This window comes from Kwoniella botswanensis, chromosome 1 (genome assembly GCF_036426115.1).
Source record: "Kwoniella botswanensis chromosome 1, complete sequence".
NCBI lineage: Eukaryota > Fungi > Basidiomycota > Tremellomycetes > Tremellales > Cryptococcaceae > Kwoniella > Kwoniella botswanensis.
In genome coordinates, this window is record NC_088599.1 from 4,058,759 (window position 1) to 4,072,154 (window position 13,396).

General features: G+C 45.6%; 4 protein-coding genes across 4 annotated transcripts; 1 reads left to right on the plus strand and 3 right to left on the minus strand.

The window, feature by feature from the left end:
* Positions 1 to 500: 500 nt before the first annotated feature.
* L199_001537 (uncharacterized protein) lies at positions 501 to 1,918 on the minus strand (the record flags this gene model as incomplete). The annotated part of the gene is made up of 2 exons (XM_064887290.1): positions 501 to 1,517; positions 1,625 to 1,918. The coding sequence occupies 2 exons, from the start codon at positions 1,916 to 1,918 to the stop codon at positions 501 to 503; spliced, it is 1,311 nt and encodes a 436-aa protein (XP_064743362.1).
* A 1,291-nt stretch (positions 1,919 to 3,209) lies between these two features.
* L199_001538 (uncharacterized protein) lies at positions 3,210 to 5,268 on the minus strand (the record flags this gene model as incomplete). The annotated part of the gene is made up of 8 exons (XM_064887291.1): positions 3,210 to 3,512; positions 3,661 to 3,819; positions 3,899 to 4,160; positions 4,227 to 4,291; positions 4,356 to 4,455; positions 4,517 to 4,873; positions 4,966 to 5,170; positions 5,253 to 5,268. 8 exons carry the CDS (start codon positions 5,266 to 5,268, stop codon positions 3,210 to 3,212), a joined length of 1,467 nt encoding a protein of 488 aa, XP_064743363.1.
* Positions 5,269 to 5,549: 281 nt separating this feature from the next.
* On the plus strand, positions 5,550 to 6,541 carry L199_001539 (uncharacterized protein; the record flags this gene model as incomplete). Its single annotated transcript, XM_064887292.1, has 2 exons — positions 5,550 to 5,734; positions 5,827 to 6,541. 2 exons carry the CDS (start codon positions 5,550 to 5,552, stop codon positions 6,539 to 6,541), a joined length of 900 nt encoding a protein of 299 aa, XP_064743364.1.
* Positions 6,542 to 6,946: 405 nt separating this feature from the next.
* On the minus strand, positions 6,947 to 13,065 carry L199_001540 (uncharacterized protein; the record flags this gene model as incomplete). The annotated part of the gene is made up of 22 exons (XM_064887293.1): positions 6,947 to 7,245; positions 7,332 to 7,393; positions 7,484 to 7,797; positions 7,861 to 7,988; positions 8,048 to 8,195; positions 8,246 to 8,339; positions 8,408 to 8,466; positions 8,539 to 8,612; positions 8,671 to 8,788; positions 8,865 to 8,999; positions 9,080 to 9,216; positions 9,295 to 11,180; positions 11,228 to 11,416; positions 11,464 to 11,520; positions 11,616 to 11,723; positions 11,788 to 12,014; positions 12,076 to 12,118; positions 12,194 to 12,276; positions 12,338 to 12,391; positions 12,460 to 12,563; positions 12,631 to 12,796; positions 12,919 to 13,065. 22 exons carry the CDS (start codon positions 13,063 to 13,065, stop codon positions 6,947 to 6,949), a joined length of 4,632 nt encoding a protein of 1,543 aa, XP_064743365.1.
* Positions 13,066 to 13,396: the final 331 nt, after the last annotated feature.

A 13,396-nucleotide genomic window follows, 5' to 3' on the forward strand; every position in this document is an offset into this window, starting at 1 on the left:
GGTGGTTAGACTACAAGTATGGTTATGCTAGTATGATAAGACGAACAGGTGCTTTGAGGTCTAGCTTACAGCACGTGTGATTAAGTGGTGTGGTAAATGTCGAATATATGAAGATAACCATAAGAAGGGATGGTCTGTCGATCAATGCTCAATCTTCGACTTGCTGTGGTGGCGATGACGTCGAATCAACCAAAAATCAAACTACGGCGAGTGGCGGAACATTCAGAACCCACTTCTTGGCATAAATCATCGGTCCACATGCATATCTATCTCTTGTGATAGTTCAAATAAAAATATGCATACTACACTTTGGATCCCATCCTAGCCTATCACAATGACATTTCCGTGATTTATAAGAAAGCAGAAACACGTATATAAAGGCTAAAAGTATTCAATCAAATGTCCCTTTTATAGATCAAACAGAAACAAAACCACAAACGCAGACAAATACTATAGATCCTCCTCATGTCCTTTTTTCATGAGGTCCTAAAGTCCATCACCTATACCCATCTGGATTTCTTTGGAGTACTACTTGTAGTAACATTTCCAGCACCTAGACCCATACCCTCCGCAGCTTTATGGTAAACATCATCATCATCACCAATATCACCATGGTACGAAGCATATGGATCTTCAGTGTACATCCCACTTTTAGCTCTTTGAGCTTGTAAATATGGATCTTCGTGTGTACCAACATTATCATCGTATTGTCCCTGTTGCTGTTGGCGGTTGAAATCGAATTGACCATCGTTATTTGGCGAACCTAACGCTACACCCCATTCACCCGACGTGGCTCGATTGGCACCCGGGGCATTCCCACTATCATAAGCTGGTAGTGTTTGTTCGGCACCAGGCGGAGCAAGATATTCCATCTCCATCCTTGCTTCAGCGGCTTTACGCTCGGCAGCCGCCAAAGCCAGTGGAGAAGGTTTCTTAGGTTGATGTCTATAGGCAGGATCAACCGATGCATTGGCGGCAGCAGAATCAGCAATGTTCATCCTGGCCTGTGCTCTTTTCGATGATTTTTCGGTTTTACCAGAAGGTTGTGGTTCTTCTTTAGTAGGTGAAGTAGGTGGTAAGTCCGGAACGGCAGAGTTAGAATTGGAGAATGGGTTAGAAGGATTGGTAGAATCGTTGGATCCCACTCGGGAATGTCCATACTGCTGTGGCTGCTGTTGTTGTTGTTGGATAATGGGTTGTCCGTACTGGTCATATCCATATGAGGCTTGTTGAGGTTCTAATCCAGGTTGAGTAGCATATCCAAACGCACCTCCCACCTGAGATGATGGTGGTGGTACTTGCTGATGTTGTCCTGAATATCCATATCCGCGTTCCTTGTATGGATCTTGGGTTGCAGCATGTTTAGGTAAAGTAGGTAAAGGAGGTACGAAACCTTTTTCATTGATTGGTGATTTTTGTCCACCAGAGGGAGGAGTTCGAGTAGCTGAAGATACGGATGGTCGAGCAGATTGTTCGGCCCTCTTCCTCTTTCTTCGTTGACGGGCTTCCCAAGCTTCCTGTATAGTTGAAACATACCGATATGTCAGACACTTTCCTCTTTCATGAATATGCTTGAGGTGGGAATGGTCAATCCTCATGTTGGCTTGGAAGGGTCTTCACTCACCCTTCGTTCCCTCTTGACCTTCCTAGTCCACCACCACCAAATACCGAACCCTGCCAATGCCAAGGCCATACCACCAATCAACGCAGGGATGGCAATGGCAACTGGGAAACCTGATGATTTCTCTGATGTGGTCGAATCATTAGTGGTATTATTCACCACTGAGACTGTGACGTATGTCTGTCGCTTGTCGAGTATCGGCAGAATGAGCGGAGGACTGGTAGGTTCAAGGAGGATATCATCGGGAGAGGATAGGGAGACTGTGAGGGTGGGAAAGAGTGCAGTAGGGGGTGGCATCTTATTTGATGTGGTTGCGATTGAATGACTGAATGGGTGAAACCAAAAAATCAGTCTTGACTGCTCAAGCGTGTCATATGGAGTGCAGTATGATGATCGAGCCTAAGTCGAAGAGGACCTCATTCCGCCAACTTGTTGGTAGCTTCTGCAGCCTCATCCTTTTCCGTCAAAGTACCACCTTTGATTAACAATTCTCATCCCTACTACCAATCTCTCCGACGAAGCATAAAGGATGCTTGATCGACGATTGATCCCACGCGATTCTTTCATCTCTCCGCCCATCATTGGAACCACCTCCCCTTCGCTCTGCCCTGCCGATTAAATCAGAGGATGATCACTCACGCGTCGTTTGATAAATTTCAGATCAACTATACGTTCAAGACTCTAAGATAGGTACAGATGATGATGAATCTTCGAATTCGAAAGGTAGATAGTAGGTATGCAGGTGAGTTTTATAAGGTCCGGCTTATTTTTGATTTGGTTCGAAGAAGAGCGCTTTGATGGTAATGAGAGGTCCAGATCATATGATAGTCGATATGGGTCCGTGCGGTGGCTATGCGTGGATATGATACGTCAGAGGTCTTGTCCGTCGAAGGTCGGTCAAACGAGTGGATGGCTTCCGTGCGATGATAGATAGTCGCGTAGATAGTAAATGTAGTAAAAGAGCGATGGTAGATTGCAATGACGAGATGAGGAGAATGATGAAAAGATTTTGAAAGGTGGATGGATGAATGTGTTCAACACAAGTAACTTAAGGGATGAGATAGAGGAAAAAACCAAGAGAATGGGACAGTGAGAGAAGTGCTCGGCGCTGTCAACAACTGAAAGACATCTGCTGCATCCTTCCTTCCTCTCGAGGCAGACAGCAAGCAAGGGGGTAAAAGGAGGACGCGGAGTAAGAATATAACGCATGGACCAAACAAAGCGCAGGAAAGGGAAGACCGGAACATTTCAGGGTAAAATTAAGCATTTGACAACATAAACAAAAAACAATCACAAAGGCACACAACAGAGCAAGTGTGGGGAACTCCGACGTACAACTCCTGTACTTCGGTGTGGCATATCCGTAGATGGCACTAACTGAACCTTGGCTATGGATAGCGTCTAAGGTCAATCGGTTTGAAGGACTCATGCGTGATATTGAAATTGTTGGCAACCAAGACGATACGCGTATGTATCGTTGACGAGGGTTACGACAATTTTAGACAGTATCCATAACATGAACCAGGTGTAGCTGATTCCTCATGCACACACCTATCCAAATCGATGCATCATGCTCTCGTCGAGATATCTAGTCCAACCCATTCTCCTCATCATCACCGAGCTCCTCATTCAGATCCAAGCTCATATAGAACTCTTCCCAATTATCATCATCCGGATCCCTATCTGCCCACTGCATCACCTCTATCAAAGCCTTGACGTGCTCTTCACCCTGTAATCGTAGTTCTTCGCTTACGGTCGGTGCCAGATACTGTGCAGGAAGATGTATGATGGGTTTAGGTGGTAGAGGGTATGAATCGCTTGGTGGGGTTAGGACATCAATTAAAAGGTCTTCTTCGAGGTTTTTCCGTCGTGCTAAATCCGTTTCGTCTTCCTATACACAAGCAATGAATGCTGGTCAGCATGCACTTCTTGACTGTCCCATAGAAGAGGAGAGTGTCGATTCATCGGCTTCTATATCGTCAAACCGAACGCCGTATGACAGAAGGAAGGATACTCGGAAGTTATAGGCAACCACTCACTATATCAAATTCATCTTCCCTCTCATCATACTCGATATTCTCTTCCAACTCTTCGAAACCAGGTGCAAAGGCAGCCCAATTATCTGGACTCGATGTCTGCCATATATGTACATCCCCCGACGTAGCGATCGAAGCTATCACCGGGCGAGTAGGGTGCCACTGCGGTAACGCGGGTATATCAGCTCATTTGTCATTTGGATTGACCTAGATCTCTCGATTGAAAACAGGTGATACTCACATCACAATCAATCAACGGTTCTTTCGGCCCTTCCAGCACTTTAATCAACACCGTGCTTTCTCTATCCCATATAAACACATTGTGCGCCATCTTGTGTCCTGCACCACCCATGACATATTCACCATCGCCAGAGAACCCTATCGCATGCCAAGGTGTCCTATTGACCAAGTCCTGAAATCGGTGCAGGGGCGTTAAGCTGGCTGTGAGAGGGTCGACTGATAGGATTCGGAGTGCTCGATCAGAGGCGGATGTAATGATATTACTGTTTTTCCATTTCATTAATTGGTCAATGAAAAGATCGTAATGGCATGGAAATTTGTTGACTCACTGTCCAGATGCATCGAATCGTAATTGCCTTATGGCTGATGTAGCCAATTTTACTCTTTGTCTTACCTGTTGGCATCAAATCAATTAGCTATATGATGGAACATGTACTCATCTGTAGGCAAACACTGACGAATTTCGAAACTGGATCAATGATTAGTAGCATTCCATTTATCGTACCCACATATATCCTCGATCCGCAGGGTGAGAACACAGAGCAGGCCATGATAGATCTATGATTCCAATCATATATGATCAATGAACATACATCCTTTAGTCTCTTGCTGCACTCACTTCTTCCTCCTATCAGTATCGTCTTGCCCTTGATCATCTTCGTCCTCCACCACATCTTCTAGTACGGTCCTACTACCATCTCTTAAATCTACCAATACCACCTCCCCGCAAGTCAACGTAGCTAGTATGATCTTACTGTTCCTCGGATGGAAGACTGCTGTAGAGACTGGTGCGTCGAATCGGATGGTATGTAGTCTCGACGTGGAGGAAGAAGAGGAAGAGGAGGAAGAAGAGGAAGAGGAGGAAGAAGCAGGCGTTTTAGGTTTTAACTGGGGATGAGTGAGGATTGATAGATCCCATATGATTACTGTGGAGTCGAGGGATGATGAGAGCAGATAACGATTATTCCTTGACCAGCTGAATATCACACATCAGTATGTATCGTCTAGTCGCACAAAAGAAGAGGTTGACAACAGAATGTTATCTCATTTCGACGAAAAATAACCCACCTCAATCCGCCAACAGCTTTGACGTGACCTTCCAACAATCTCACTATACCCCTCGTTTCGACATCCCAAATTTCGACTATACCATCACTTCCTCCCACAGCGAGATAATGACCTGCGAAAGGCCCATAGGGGTTGAACAGAATCGATACACCTTGGGAGGAGAGCGTCGAATCGACAGCTTCGGGGTATTTCTGCGCGAAGGGGTCTGGAGGTGTCAAACGAGATATCAGAATGTGTCCCCCGTATCTGCATTATCCATCTCAGTGTAGTGAGCTTTCAGGACTCACTGAGTAGCTGCTGCATCGTCCTTCACCTCTGGATCTCATGTGGGTTTCAGATAAAAGCAAGCTGATGTCAAGAAATGAGTGTATCTTGTCAACATTGATTTCTTCGTGTTTTCCTCCCCTTTCCAACGGAAATCAATCCCAAAACCAGAAGAAGGTCGAGGTTTAACCTCCGACTTGACTAAATATCTCCATGTTCACAATCTATTTCTACCATCTTGATACTCGCATACTACAGCACACAACCCAGTCGAATTTGATCTCGGTTAGGCAGCTACACCTGGGCGATTAAGACCAAGAATGCAAGCCAGACCACCATCTTCCGGTCCAGGTCCTTCCATCGAATACCATCCACCTCTACCTCCCTCTATACCTCTATCAGCCATCAACACTCTCATCCCTCGTCTGACAACGACCATCAACGATATTGACTCTTTGAGGAACCTGATCGCGTCGGGATTCAATGATGGAACACTACCTACCTGGTGAGTTGAGCTGATCACACACTGAAAAGATGCTCTTTTCAAGCGGTGATAATAGTAAATACAATCCAGCTAATTTGTATATTGGCTCATAGGGATACACTTCTCCAACGTTATTCTTTATTGCTAGGTCGTATAAACGCTTTGACAAATTATCTTTACCCACCTAATCACCCTAGCAAACCTTCCACTTCTACCGCACCACTAGCAGGATACCTGATCCATCCTTTAAATCCCATCCCACCCCCTGGACCAGGGGCGAATAATGACATATCGCCATTAGCTCAAGAAACATTCTTGCAAGTTATAAACACCCAACTTCTACCTTCTGATATCGTCTCAAATGAGAAGCAGACTCAGCGTGCGCCTCAGTCTCAATCCAATTGGCATTCGATAGAAGAACTTAGGAGGTTAGACGAAAGATCTCTGGAATTATTGAAAAGACAGCTGAGAGAAAGGTTGAACAGGGAGAATCTGAAAATTGACGTGATAAAGAGAGAAATAGAGAGGAGGGAGGAAGAAGTAGATTGGGCGATGAGGATAGGTGAGGACGACGAAGAGGAAGAAGAGGAGAAGGAGAAGGAAGATGGAGAAGGAGAAGGAGAAGAGGAGGATGATCTGTTTGGAGGTGATGATGACGATGCTACGGACGAGCCGATGGTCATTGATGTGGACGCTCATGCGGAGAAATCGAATGTGCCACAGCCAGAGGAGGATAAGGGCCAAGGAGAAGGAGAGGGAAGTTGGAAAGTAGAAGATTATTTGAAGTTCATGGATACTGGGAAATTGCCTTCGTCAACAGATCAGTGAAGATGAAGATGAAATGATCAAAGGCACGATACGATCTATGATAAATACACACACGTAACAGGATCATTAAGTTTCACAGAATGATAACGTATCATGTACATTACAGATGTATGATAAGATCACATATCCTTTTGAAAGATTTCTTGCCTTCTGAATCACCAAGGTAAAATTGAAATCGAAAGAAGTATAAGTGACCTTTCATTCATTATCATGATCTATCAAAGATGGCAAACGAAAAATGAGAAGAGACTGAGCTACTAATCAACGAAATAGAATTAAGAGAAAAAGGTAACTTTCATACCAAACTACCAAAAATATTAAAAAACGAAACATCTCTTTGCTTTCTTTTCTTGCCAGAACCCAACTACGAACCATTATAAATGATATATATCGATCAATTCAAACTTATAAACCCTCATTAGTCTTATCTACACTAGCTTTCCTGATACTTTTCATACTGAATTTACTCGGACTGTTCCCATTGGTTTCGGCAGCCGCTTTGGAACTTGAGATACTGGGTGTTCTGTTCCTAACTCTTCCTGGCCCAGAGATACCGGTATTCCAATCGAGACGCAATCTCAATAAACCATTACCTGAACCCAACTCAACCCAAACGTCCGCGTTGGGTATGGCAGGTTGAATATGTCTGAATATGTCGACTTCAGCCGTGCCGATCTCTGGATCTTTGCCTAAGGTGTGGTGGTCTTTAGAAGGGACAATCGACAATCAGTAAAGTCGTTCTTCCCGATACTATCGCACGATCACCCCAAGAAAGTGACTTGAAACTCACCGTACACTGTGACGTTGAATGAAGTAGTTCCAGGTGCGACGTTGAAGTTGAAAGTCTCGTCCCTGACACCACCACAAGCCAATTAGTCAATCTTACCCATCATTGACTTGCTTGTTCTGGCTTGTTCAAGCTCCAAAAGGCAAAACACTCACCAATCCGGAGTTGAGCTCTTTACATGATCAGTCTTGTACGTTTTCCCACCCAATCTAAGCTGGACATAAGGTTTCGTACCAGCCTTCAAATCCTTCGCACCAATGACCGTTACACCTAGTGTTCCAGGTTCGCTTGGTCCGGTACCCTCACCGAGGGGTAAAGTAGTGGCTTTGGGTCCAGGAACACCTCCTCCAGGTATGGCACCGTCTAATCCTGTACCAGAAGGTTCAGAAACTTGCCCCGCAGGTATCTCGAAACCATCAAGTCCAGGCTCAGGCTGTTCCACCAGGACTTCTTTTCCATTCTTATCTTTCTTTTTGATCAGACCAATTCTCCTTCCTGCAAATCCTCCTACAGATCCAATTCCATGTCCTACACCGCCAATCACCGCACCACCTCCGTGTACTACACCTTTACCTACTCCCAAAGGTACACCGCCGATGGTAGTCACCACTCGTCCAGCTTGAGAGAAGGTAGATGTCTTTTGTCGAGTTCGAGCGATGACTATCACAACACGTAAATGAGCATGTGGAAAGGGATATCTGAGGAATCGATATACTCACTCTCAGGCTGGAACATAACCCTAATACTTAGACTACCCTTCTCGCCGTGTTTCTCGGAGATTACAGGTAAAGTTAATTCGGTAGATTGGAAAGGTTCCAATTCAGCCAGATCGACGAATCCATTACCTATCGGTGTGGCACTTCCGACCTGTATCGCATTGTTAGCATAAAATCTCAAATCAGTACAAAAATACTCACCCTATCCCAGTCATTGATCTCGAACTTGAACTTCGCGGCTACCCTAGAAGGTATCATAACTTCGAAACTCTCGTTCCAGGTGGGAGATAAGGTCCTACCGGGGCATCGGCTTAGTAAGCCTGACACGCGTCTCCTGAGGGATCGATGTCGATAATAACTCACTTCTTTTTAGTCTCGGACTTGAAGACCTTCATACCGTTCAGGGTGAATACAATGTAAGGCTATACCGAACAGATATAAGCTGTGTCATCCTTCTTCTCTTCGAAGCGAAGTATGCGTGTGAGATGACTTACATCACTCTTCCCACTCCTGTCAGCGCCATGAAGACCTTTTGCACTGAGGACATCGACTCGAAGGACACCCATGTCTTCGAAGCAGTATGAGCACAGGTATATTCCGAGCTTTAACGATACAATTGAACTCACTATTGATGCTCTCTCGGGGTTCGAGTTCGATATCGACAGGAACGAATCGAGCGGCAAGTCGGACGATCGATCGGTTGGATCCATCAGGTTGCGAGAGTAAGAAGTCCGCTGGGCCTCGCTGTGTAATGAGATAATACCAACATTTAGCAATCCTGTCTGTTGGGAATAATTGGAAAGGGAAGAATTGCACTTACAATACATTGTTCCAAGAATTCATGTGTATCACACTTATATTCGGCCACGATATCTTCATCATCATTCTCATCCGCAGCGTTGATTCGTAACCAGGTTCTACTGAAATCGAGCTCTCGGATAAATCCCTCTCCGACCTAGTGATGGAACCAAAAATATGGATGGTTGGCATTCACGCTCGCAATATCAACGCAGGACAAGCGAATTTATCACTCACCTGATCCCAGGTAGGATGATTACTTCTCGCTTTTCCAGAAGTGAAACTTGGCCAATACCCATCATCGAACATGACCTCCAGGGAACCCTTCTTGGCCAGTTGACCCGAGATAACTTGGAAAACGAGGACACCGGAAGCTGCGGAGGAGCAGTGAGAAGGGATCAGCGATCAACTATCGTCGATTCAAAGGTTGGTCTGATCAAGCAGTCACTCACTAGAAGCCAATATCTCTTCCACAGACATATCCACCCCTTTCTCAACATCCTCAACGGGAGTCAGAGGTCCATCAGCTTTAGAAACTGTAGTCTGAGCGGTAACAGCCGATACCATCGAGGCGTTACCAGTGCTTTGTGAAGGTCGGTGTCCTACACCTGACGGTCGTCCCGTACTTCCACCTCCTAATGATCCAGAAGGTCGATGTCCAGGTGTACCATCACCATTAGGTGGTAGTGCACTTGAAGGTGTATCTGTATCCACCAAAGCTTCTTGAGCACCTCCATCTTGCGAAACAGCTTCTTCAGCAGCCAATTCCAATTCGTTCTTTTGAGCTTCGAACGACACTCCTCCTTTCAATGATAGAGCAGGTTTGAAATCGACTTCATACAATAGTTCTCCTTTGTATTGATTGGCTTTTTCCAATTTGATCTTATCCCTTCTCTCCTGAGAGCCCTTGGATTTATAAGGGTATTCATTCTGTTTTTCTCCATCGTTCGACTCGATGAATTCAGATGCCCTGATTTCCACATGACCTAACGATCGATCCTTTCCAATATTCTGATAATCCATGACTTCAAGTATCAGATTTTCTCTCAAGCTGTGTACGGGTACATAAACGATTTGATCCCATTCCGGATTCAGATTGTTGTTCTGTACTTCTGTTCTCGCTAGAATCCTGTTATTACCCATGATTCTGACGTACGGATCGGATTTACCTCCCAAGGCAGCTTCCACGTTCTTCACGTCGATAGCTCTCTTGAGCCAGATTCGCAAGATACCTATGGGAGGTACGTAACCTGCCGCACCACCGATCGACCCGGTCATAGCGACAGGTTTCCATTCAGCGGTTAATCGGATTTTGCCTGCTCGACTGCCACGAAGCGGGAACCAATCTTGTTGTCGGGCTCGAGCTTCCAGCAAATCGGTCAGTTTGACAGTCATCTTACCGAGATCTCCATCGATAGCAAGATCCCTCGAGTCGACCACGCTGACAGTGATCACACTATTGTGCTTCTCCGGTACCAAGAATTCGCAAGATGACTCCCAAATTGGTTGATTGGCATTCTTCAGGATTTGCGTTTTGTGCACTTCCCTTCGGCTGTTGCCTAAGAAGACCTTGGCGAATGGACTGAGATTACCGTATAATTTCGAAATATCGAGATCCTTAGCTTGATGTAAAGTTAATCGAACGATACCTGTCTGAGTATCGGGGACTGGCTGGACAGTACCATCGGGATTCTTCTCAGGCTTGAGAACAGGGAAATAAGACAAGTCGTATCTGAACTCTCCTCTGTCTTTACCTCCCCCAAGAATCTTGCCAACCACACCTTCTTGCTCGGCATCATCGGCCAGAGTGCCCAATTCATGAGATACAGTACCAAGAAGACTGTCTGGACGATGATCGTTGTAGTCGAATATGTTGAAGTTGAGGACGTCTGCGATCGAATTGAGAAGAATGAAATGGGTCTCGTGCCACGAAGGGTTCGATGTCGAAGGGACGGTCTTTGTGTGAGTGACAGCTGGTTTAGCACCGAGAGCGATAGCAACGTAAGGATCCGGTTCACCACCTCCGAATTTGGTCGCTTTGAGACCTCTAGCGTCGAGCACGGTGATTCTCAGTACACCTATAGCGGCGTCGAGAGGAGTACCAGATAAAAGTTGCTGCAAGTCAATTGTGAAGACATTGGGGTCGTACATCATTGGGCCAAGATTGGCGTGCACTTGATCTCTGATAAAGGGAGCAAGACCTGGGATATTGTTGATATCGAAACCGAATGTTTCCCCTCCGAGAGGCTTTAGAACATAGTCGAAGGTGGGCTTCTCAATGAATGACATGTCCACAGTTTGGACGTGAGGGAAGTTTGTCATGAGCTTGAGTTTGACTCTGCGAATTGGTCAGCTCCTTATCCATACGTGGGTGTCCTAGCTCACCTCATTTTACCAGTAAAGCTCATGTCCTCGAGTAAGATAGGAATACCTTTGGAGACAGCACCTTTACCGACTCGGATAGTGAGGACAATCTTAGGGTTGACTCGTTTGGCCGCTTGTCGAGGAGTAATATCCTGCAGGTCATTGGGAGTGAAGGAGAGTGCCCAATCCATGATAACGATGTCCTCGGGGCTGTCAAATGTCAGCGGTTTGAATATCGGTGATAGCACATAACTCACGTTTTGGGGAATGTTCGCACATAGTCGATCCTGGGAGCTGTAGAATTGTCAGTAATCCTTCACAGAGTGTCCCTGAAGTGACACTAACCTTTGGTACCGACTGGAAGGGAACATCATCAGCAATACGTCTTCAGGATGTGAATAACGCAAACGTACGAGTGAATGTAGTCAATCTGATACTTTCGACTCCAGCTGGCGCAACACCAGCCAAGGCAGAATCTGTACTAGCAATGATGGTCTGACTCAGAACCGGTTCATAGCTGCGATAAGGCCAGGGTCAACAGACATTCGCTGTAGGGCTTTGAATGATCGTACCACACTTACATTAACCAGAATCTCTCCAAGAAACTATTCATCCATTCCGCACTTTCCGTCTCAGTCACCAATCTAGTCTTCACCAATTCTCGCTGAATGTCATCCCTTGCTCTCTGTCTGGTCCTGGAGATGGACAGAGAATAGTATGATGAACAGAAAGCTAGAATGATGACTACCCATCCCCAACCGAGGTGGAAGACGGTTACGAATCGGGTCATTAGGATTGAGAAGAGGATCTACACAATGGGTATATAAGTTTTTTGGAACTATCAGAATCGGATGGATATGATAACTCACTATTCCAGCATTATGGAACCAGGCTCCGTACATGTTCTCTGTCCTGTAATCATTGGAGAGATCGTTAGCCCTCCTCTATGTTTGATGCTTTCTTTTGGGGAGATTATTGCGGACTTACAAGTACGCAGCAAGGATATTCGACTCTTCAGCCGTCTTGTCATCTTTACCTAATCCAGCCACTTGTCTCCAACCCGTCTTGAGCTATATCATCAGAGTATACATCAATAAGCTGGAAAACAACAACGCAGTAAAGAAAGCTTACCCATGTAGGTATAGGAGGTGCTGATCCTGTGGGTATAGCTCCGGGTATATCTTGCTGCAAGAGGAAGAGCGGGTTATCGGATTTGTTCAATCTACCAGTCAATGATTGAATGTGGTACCTACCTCACCTACACCTTCACCCTCGGCTTTCGAAGCTTTATCCACATCGGCCAAGGTCACCGTGGGCGTAGGAGCAGATTTGCTAGTAGAAGTGTCGATAGTAACGGCTATACCACGGTTCACGAATCAGTCTTTGGGTCATTCCTGGCAATGACGAGCTCTGTGTATTCTTACCTCTTCCACCCAAATCCAGATCTTCTTTCTTCGTGACCCCAGGAACATACGACCCAACTTGACCCAAGGTCGCTTTTATAGTGGAAGAGCTGGGTAATCCCAGTGAAGCTTTGGCTTGAGCTTTTGATGCTGCTTTTTGCTCCGGAGTGGCATCAGGGTCGAACATCTGCATAAATGCAAACATTGTATCAGTCTGTCGTTAACAGCGAAAGAATATACATCTTAGAGCTTCCAGACGAGAGATTGGGATGTGATTGCTTTGGTAAGAGATAGTAAGTTTTCGCTCACATGCACTTGAGCTCCCAGACTTAGATCCTTAGCAGCCATCTGCCCTACAGCAGCTTTGACGTCGTTGGTCATTCCCCCCGCACTCGCATCATTCATTTGACCATTCCCATCGTGCGCAGCATGGTCGATAGCTACGGGGTCTGCCATTGTTGAGTAGACCCCTAGAGGTGATATGTATGATTAGACTCGAGGTGAGAGAGGGGATGAACAGGAAAGGCTGATGTGAACTCTAGGAGGTGAGATGGAGGTCGTGTCAACCAGGTATATCTATCGTTGTAATGATGTTGTTGATGTTGTTGTTGCAATGGATCAAAGCGTCTTGTTCCTATAACGACGTCATCAATCGGACATTGATGGTATTGTCGGTACTTTGTCGTGGAATCCTTGACAACTAGACAGTGGATGTGTTGGTACCTTTTGATGGTGATGATGAAGGGAGTAAGGGGCGATGGCAATTTGTGAGAAAATGTTGATAGGT